At 45.9% G+C, this 7272-nt stretch overlaps 2 protein-coding genes across 2 annotated transcripts; both read left to right on the forward strand.

Moving 5' to 3' along the window:
- Window positions 1-253: 253 nt before the first annotated feature.
- Window positions 254-4746, forward strand: LOC127773628 (protease Do-like 10, mitochondrial). Its single transcript, XM_052299763.1, has 8 exons — window positions 254-816; window positions 1278-1523; window positions 2383-2578; window positions 2659-2918; window positions 3076-3203; window positions 3589-3792; window positions 3922-3972; window positions 4103-4746. The coding sequence occupies exons 1-8, from the start codon at window positions 324-326 to the stop codon at window positions 4367-4369; spliced, it is 1845 nt and encodes a 614-aa protein (XP_052155723.1). The 5' UTR covers window positions 254-323; the 3' UTR covers window positions 4370-4746.
- A 654-nt stretch (window positions 4747-5400) lies between these two features.
- LOC127773629 (thioredoxin-like fold domain-containing protein MRL7L homolog, chloroplastic) lies at window positions 5401-7166 on the forward strand. Its single transcript, XM_052299764.1, has 4 exons — window positions 5401-6178; window positions 6404-6485; window positions 6585-6696; window positions 6796-7166. The coding sequence occupies exons 1-4, from the start codon at window positions 5505-5507 to the stop codon at window positions 6915-6917; spliced, it is 990 nt and encodes a 329-aa protein (XP_052155724.1). The 5' UTR covers window positions 5401-5504; the 3' UTR covers window positions 6918-7166.
- The last annotated feature ends 106 nt before the right edge of the window (window positions 7167-7272 follow it).

Raw genomic sequence — 7272 nt, forward strand, 5'->3', positions numbered from 1 at the left:
TTTAACTAATATACCTACCTCGGGCCTCCACGGGTCGCCCACGGGTGGATTTTCTCTCTTGTCCCCGCACCTGGCCAAGACGGGGCCCTGACCCCGAAGCCCCGCGGGGCAAATTGCCATCCATAGTCCTAGACTCCTAGATGGAAGACTCAACAAAAAAAAAAAATGATGGGGTAAATGGGCTGGACTTCGAGCGCAAAAAAAAAAAAGTTTGGGCTGAACCCAACTAAAACCCCCACGGATCGGAATCCCCAAACCCTGACCGCCTCCTGCCCCGCGCCGCGCCGCGCCGCTTCTTCCGGCGAGGCCGCCCCGCCACCACCATGCTCGCCTCCGTCCGCTCTCTCCGCCGCCTCTCCTCCTCCTCGTCGTCCTCGTCCTTGTCCCCCGCCTCGCTACGCCGCCTCCTCCTCCTCCTCCACCGCCCGCCGCCTCCGCCCCCGCCCCCTCGGCCTCCTCTCCCGCCCTTCCAAACCCTAGCCCGAGGCCTCCTGCCGCGCATCGCGGCGCGGCCTGTGCCCCGCCGCTTCTCCACCGCGTCCTGCTCCTCCACGCTCTTCCGCGTGGGGGAATGCGGCGCCCCCGGCGCCACCGCCATACCCGAGGCGGAGCGAGGCGAGGAGGAGGAGCGTGAGGGGGAGGATGGAGGCGAGGCCGACGCGGCGGTGGAGGTGGCGGCGGGGAGGTATGACACGGACGCGTACGCGGCGGTGGAGCTGGCGCTGGACTCGGTGGTGAAGGTTTTCACGGTGTCCAGTAGCCCCAACTACTTCCTGCCGTGGCAGAACAAGGCGCAGCGCGAGAGCATGGGCTCAGGTAAGCTTAGCAAATCTCAAGCAGTCAGCAGCGAGAGTCCTGAGTAGCGTGTTTCGATCTCTGTTGCTGCGGTAGATGCGTAGGTATGGCGGGCAAGCGATTGCCATTTCTATTGCATGGATCGGTGGAGTGTTACCTTGATGCTGATTGGGCTTAGTTTGACCTTTTATCGATGATCAATAACGGGGTAGTTTGCTGGTTTCAACTGACAAAGACAGTGCGCCCAATTTATGTATTTCTGCTAGTGTGTACTTACTACTTAGTATGATGAAATGTGCTTCTTGGTTTATGGTAGTCACATGGAGTGCCCTACTATGTTTCATGAACTTTTGAAATGACCTTGCTGTAGGATAAGCCGAACAAATCAGCCATTTGTGGGTTGCTAACTGAGAAAACCTTCTGAAGTTATGCTTGTTTTTTTGGACTTTTGGTTCATCTGCTAATGCATGTCTGTGTTGTAGGATTTGTAATTCCGGGGAGGAGAATCGTCACAAATGCTCATGTTATAGCGGATCATACCTTTGTTCTCGTAAGGAAGCATGGATCGCCTACTAAGTACAAGGCAGAAGTCCAGGCTGTTGGCCATGAGTGCGACTTGGCTCTTCTGAAAGTTGATAGTGAGGAGTTTTGGGATGGAATGAACAGTTTGGAGCTTGGAGACATTCCCTTCTTGCAGGAAGCAGTTGCTGTGGTTGGCTACCCGCAAGGTATCAATTTTGAAACTAACAGTCCTATATCATTTGCAGTATTATGTGCTTAGATGTTAAACTTGATAGTTTTATGATTTCATCCACTGAACACATTGAAGTCTATGCAAATGCCATACCCTAACCATCTAGTTTGTATCGGCGTACTGTTCTGTTGTAAATGAATGACAATGATCTAATTGATCACTGAAAGGTCAGTTAGACAAATATGCTAATGAAATTTTACACAATTTTGAAAGAAAGTGAAATTTACCCTATGTTTGTAACCCACTTTTAACATTTGTATAGATAATTTATCATGCCATTAGATTCATCATTTTACCCCTTGTTTGTAATCCACTTTTAACATTAACATTCATATACTCCCTCCATTTCACAATGTAAGACTTTCTAGCATTGTCTACATTCATATAGATGTTAATGTGGGCAATATATTTGTCTAGATTCATTAATATCTATACGAATGCGGGCAATGCTAGAAAGTCTTAAATTGTGAAATGGAGGAAGTAGATAATTTATTATGCTGTTAGACTCATCATTATGAGATTATTTTTTTTTTGTATCCCCAGCATTTTTTATGTGGTAGATATTCCTCCTATCTTCACCTTATACCACATGAACAGCAAGGTACTACACACTTCTCTGTTGAGTGATACCATGATGATCTATCTATGCATGCATGTTTACACAGTTAATTCAGATAGATTAAAATTTTCTCGTGCAGCTTTTCTGCCTCCGATGCTATTGCTAGCATGAATAGCTTTATAGGGCCTTCTCAGTTCTTACTGTAACTATTCTTGTTAGAAAGAAAATCATAAAAATGTGAACAAATTTATGTTTCTGGCTTTCCATTGCTCAGGGGGGGACAACATTTCTGTCACCAAGGGTGTGGTCTCTAGAGTTGAGCCAACACAATATGCACATGGTGCTACTCAGCTCATGGCCATACAAATAGATGCGGCTATCAACCCAGGAAACAGCGGAGGGCCTGCAATTATGGGCGACAAAGTTGCTGGAGTTGCTTTTCAAAATTTATCAGGGGCAGAAAACATTGGGTAGGTCCCTGAAATAACTTTCTAGTCATGCACCAATTGAACCCCTTGCTTTAGCTAGAAATGTAATCCTCCTCTTTCAGGTATATTATACCGGTGCCTGTAATTAAACGTTTCATCTCTGGAGTGGAAGAGAGCGGTAAATATTCTGGTTTTTGTACCCTTGGAATATCTTGCCAGGCCACAGAGAATATTCAATTAAGAGAGTGCTTTGGGATGAAGCCTGATTTGACTGGAGTGTTAGTGAGTAGAATAAATCCTCTATCTGATGCTCACAGAGTTCTTAAGAAAGATGACATTCTTCTTGAGTTTGACGGTGTGCCTATAGCAAATGATGGCACAGGTGGGCTTCACACGACTGTGTACTTTTACATATTTTGGTTTCATGTTCCTGTATTATTTTACCTGGTAGATCATAGCACATAACTATCCTTGGACAAAACATTTGGTATGCCTTGAGTACATTTTTTTTTTCACACCAGCTTTTTTAATGCCTGCAGTCCCATTTCGAAATAGGGAGAGAATCACCTTCGATCATCTGGTGTCCATGAAGAAGCCTGGGGAAATGGCGGTTCTCAAAGTTCTAAGAGATGGCAAAGAGCATGAATTGAATGTCACTGTTAGACCTGTGAGTACTTGCAATGTTGCTTATAGAAGTTATACATTTTGATTAACCAGGGTGTTTTTTCTTTCTGCTGCTGGTTACTAATATGATTCAAATGCTACTCTCTTTTATCCTTGCACCTAGTTTTGCTAGTTTTAGGCATGGGTAATGGACTCAACCTTCTCCAAACTTATAATAGTCATTATATAGAGATTTATGTGCAGAACTGCAGATGTATCAGATATCTCAATGATCTCTGTAGGCTAACAAATTGGACCCAAGTATTTTGTACACATGCTTCCACGCCTATGCTTTGCATTCATCATTTCACTTTGCACTTACTTGACCTGTTCAAGTGCTTTTTGGATACGTACACTGGAAATGATCTTATATATAATTTCTTGTGCAGTTGCAACCTTTAGTCCCTGTACATCAATTTGATAAACTACCCAGCTACTACATCTTTGCTGGTTTTGTTTTCATCCCACTGACCCAGCCTTATCTCCATGAATTTGGAGAAGACTGGTACAACAATTCGCCACGCCGACTGTGTGAACGGGCACTGAGAGAGCTTCCAAAAAAAGCTGGTGAACAACTAGTTATCCTATCTCAGGTACTACTTCGCCATCCTTCTCTATTCTAGTACATTTCAAATTAGCTGCTTCAGGATCTTATGAGTATTGCAGGAAACATTCTGCTGAACTTTTCAGTATATGTGTTCTCACCGATTATTTTGTCTTAGGTTCTCATGGATGATATTAATGTTGGTTATGAAAGGCTCGCTGAACTACAGGTACCGTTGCTGTACAGAAATCCTTAGTTTTCACTACCCAAGAACAGAAATTCTTCAGCATTCTACATTTCTACACATATGTAGTGTCCAGTAGGACATGCACTGATGAAGCTGCATAATATATGATCAGGTAAAAAAGGTGAACGGTGTGGAAGTAGAAAATCTGAAGCATCTGTGCAGCCTTGTGGAAAGCTGCACTGAAGAAAACCTGAGATTTGATCTGGACGATGAGCGGGTGATCGTCCTGAAATATCAGAACGCAAAGCTCGCCACGTCCCGGATCTTAAAACGGCACAGGATACCGTCGGCCATATCTGCTGACCTCGTCGACGAACAGGCGACTGACGACGGTGAGGAGGCGACTAATGGTGAGATCGAGGCATCATGCACTAGCTAACATTGTTTTGCATACTTAGCTAGGCAATTACCTGCGGAAGAATAGATAGATATTAGCACGGTTCAATTTCCAGAGACAGACGCAGTGAGGCGAGGACTGCCCGGAGCACTGCGCTGGTTGCAGCGGCTCCTGTTCGGCCGTCTCAGTTTTGACGTGAGGGGTGGGTGCTCCGGTTTCCCTCAGCAAATAAGAAGTGAAGAACCCAAGTTCTTCAGCCTCATGATATGTTGTAACACAAATTATCTTCCCCATTTCTTCCCAATATTTCTCATTCTTTCACCAAAAGTGCCGTGGCACAGTCACCTCATATTGAACTCAGATTATATATATCATCACGAAACAGAGCATATGAAACAGGAGTTACAAAGTTTACAGCTCGATGAAAATCCACAATAAGTTTCTTATGTACTTTCTTGGTAAATTATCACCCTGGCTGTTAATCCCTCCATTTCATATTATAAGTATTATAAAGTCGTTCTATTTTTTCTTAGTCGAACTTATTTATGTTTCACCAAATTTATAGAAAAATTGGCAATATCTATAACACCAAATTGGTTACCAAATGTAATATTTTGATAATATGTTTGTTTTGTGTAGAAAATATTGCTACATTATTTTATAAGCTTGATCAAATTTAAAAAGGTTTGATGAAGAGAAAAGTTAAAGCTGAAATGTTCTTTAACAGAAGTGTATGCGTGGAGCCCATATGTGTATTTGGGCCACAATGGGCCTTGCGGGCCAAATACTTGGCTCGGCCCATGAGCACCTACCTAATGGGCCACGATGGGCCTTTCAGCTAGTAGAGTAGATTTAACTCTTTATTTTTCCTCTAAAAAAAGAGTAAATATCTACGCACGAGTAGATTAGGCTCTCCGCCTGCCGCGCCGCGAGCTCCCAGAGAATCACCGGCGCATTCCGCTGCGATTCTTGCTGCAGCAGCGGCCGCGGCGGCGGCGGCCACCTCGTGAAGGCTTGAAGCCCACCGGGGAAGGGGAGGGAGGGAGGGAGGGAGGGAGCCCACCGGGGAAGGGGAGGGAGGGAGAGAGGAGAGGAGAGGGGAGAGAGAGAGAGAGAGAGAGAGAGAGAGAGAGAGAGAGAGAGAGAGAGAGAGAGGCTGCGGGCTTCTCGCGGCGGGATGGCGCTGCAAAGCTGCTGCTCCTCCTCCGCCTCCGTGCCCGCGACCTGTTCGGCGCTTTGCCTCGCGGAAGCGACGCGCGCCGCGAGCCTCTTCGTGCGCCCGCGCGCCGCCGCGAGGAGGCTCGTGCTCGCCCGATGCGCGCGGGGGCGGGAGGGCGGCGAGTCCAAGGCGGTGCAGCTGGTGCTCGGCGGCCGCGCGCGCGACGACGGGTCCGAGTCCGAGTCCAGCGACGACGAGGACGACGACGAGCCGATGCAGATGACGGACGAGCAGAGGAGGACGCTGCGGAGGAAGATACGGGAGATGATGGACCGGGTGCCCGAGACGGCGGAGATCACGGACCCGGCGGAGAGGAAGGCCAAGATGCTGGAGCTGCTGACCAAGTACCAGCTCGTGGTGGAGGAGGAGGACCCGAACTGGCCGGAGGACGATGAGGACGGCCATGGGTTCAGCCTCGGCCAGTTCTTCGACAAGATCACCATCAAGGCCGAGAAGAAGAATGATGATGATGAGGAGGACGATGCTAAGGGGAATCAGAGTGACAAGGAGATAGTTTGGGAGGACGACAACTACATCAAGCCAATCAGGGATGTCAAGACCATGGACTGGGATGACACCGTCTTCACGGACTTCGGTCCTTTGATTGTGCTTGTTCATAACCGATACAAAAGGTATAATTCATTGCTCCTACTTGAGTACTCCTGCTGTTAAGCTAAACTTGTGGATATATGCTGTATACCATATTCCCATGATATCTAGGAACTCCATAATAGTTCTATTTTGAACATCCTTTTGGTTGAAGAATATCTTGTAAAGTTTGTGTAGCATCTAATAATTTATGTAATAAATTTGTCGTCAAATATTAGTTAAGAAAATCACGAATGTTTCCTTTGTAGACCGCAGGACAATGAAAATGCAAGGGATCAACTAGTTAAGGCAATTGAGATGTTTTGGGAATACAATCTGCCTTCACCCAGGGTACTATTTCGATGAACTTTCTTTTACCATTTATAAACCTCATAACAGTTGCCTTGTCGCTTCTGAGAGCACTGTTGACTGTTTTCGTATCATCTTCAGTGCGTGGCTGTAGATGCCTGTGCAGAACCTGACCTTGTGAAGGCCCTGAATGTTTCTGGTTTCCCAGAGGTCCTCTTCACTAATGCAGGGAAGATAGTTCACCGTGACAAAGGTATTTGTATGAGCATAGGAGCATAATGCTATGTTGTTTTAAACCCTCAGTTGACCAATTGCCTCATGAGGTTTTCTCAATTTTGTTCTCCCTTGTTAGTCGTCCGATCGGCTGAGGAATGGACAAGAATGATGGCATTCTTCTACTATAAAGCAGCAAGGCCGCCTTGCTTGAGCGAGGCAGATGGTCAGGGTCAAGAAAAGGTCCCCCTGATGTCATAAGAACAGTGTGTAGGCGTAGCTTGTAGTTGTATTTTACATCAGTGTGCATTGTTAGAAACTTAGAGTTTAAATCAGTTCACATTTCTTAGCTTTTTAAATGTCGTAACACAGGCATCTATTAGCATCTACTAGTGAATTGCCATCTTTATCTGTTAATGGCATAGAATAGATATATCCAAACTGCAACAAGATTATGTTCATGTGCTGTAGGATTATGGTTTATGAGATCTATGTTCCAATGTGCAACAACATGTCGACCTAGATGTTTTGTGACTTTGGTCGTGTATATCCACTTGTGGATATGGAGGCCGGATTCTTATCCATTATCCAAAAAAAAAGGTGTTTTGTGCTTACA

Source organism: Oryza glaberrima, chromosome 5, assembly GCF_000147395.1.
Source record: "Oryza glaberrima chromosome 5, OglaRS2, whole genome shotgun sequence".
NCBI classification, from domain to species: domain Eukaryota; kingdom Viridiplantae; phylum Streptophyta; class Magnoliopsida; order Poales; family Poaceae; genus Oryza; species Oryza glaberrima.

Coding starts and splice junctions, on each gene's coding strand:
- LOC127773628 (XM_052299763.1), top strand. CDS start 324: ATGCTCGCCTCCGTCCGCTCTCTCCGCCGCCTCTCCTCCTCCTCGTCG. Junction 2,919..3,075: donor TATAGCAAATGATGGCACAG/GTGGGCTTCACA, acceptor TAATGCCTGCAG/TCCCATTTCGAAATAGGGAG. Junction 3,973..4,102: donor AAAGGCTCGCTGAACTACAG/GTACCGTTGCTG, acceptor ATATATGATCAG/GTAAAAAAGGTGAACGGTGT.
- LOC127773629 (XM_052299764.1), top strand. CDS start 5,505: ATGGCGCTGCAAAGCTGCTGCTCCTCCTCCGCCTCCGTGCCCGCGACC. Junction 6,486..6,584: donor ACAATCTGCCTTCACCCAGG/GTACTATTTCGA, acceptor TATCATCTTCAG/TGCGTGGCTGTAGATGCCTG. Junction 6,697..6,795: donor GATAGTTCACCGTGACAAAG/GTATTTGTATGA, acceptor CTCCCTTGTTAG/TCGTCCGATCGGCTGAGGAA.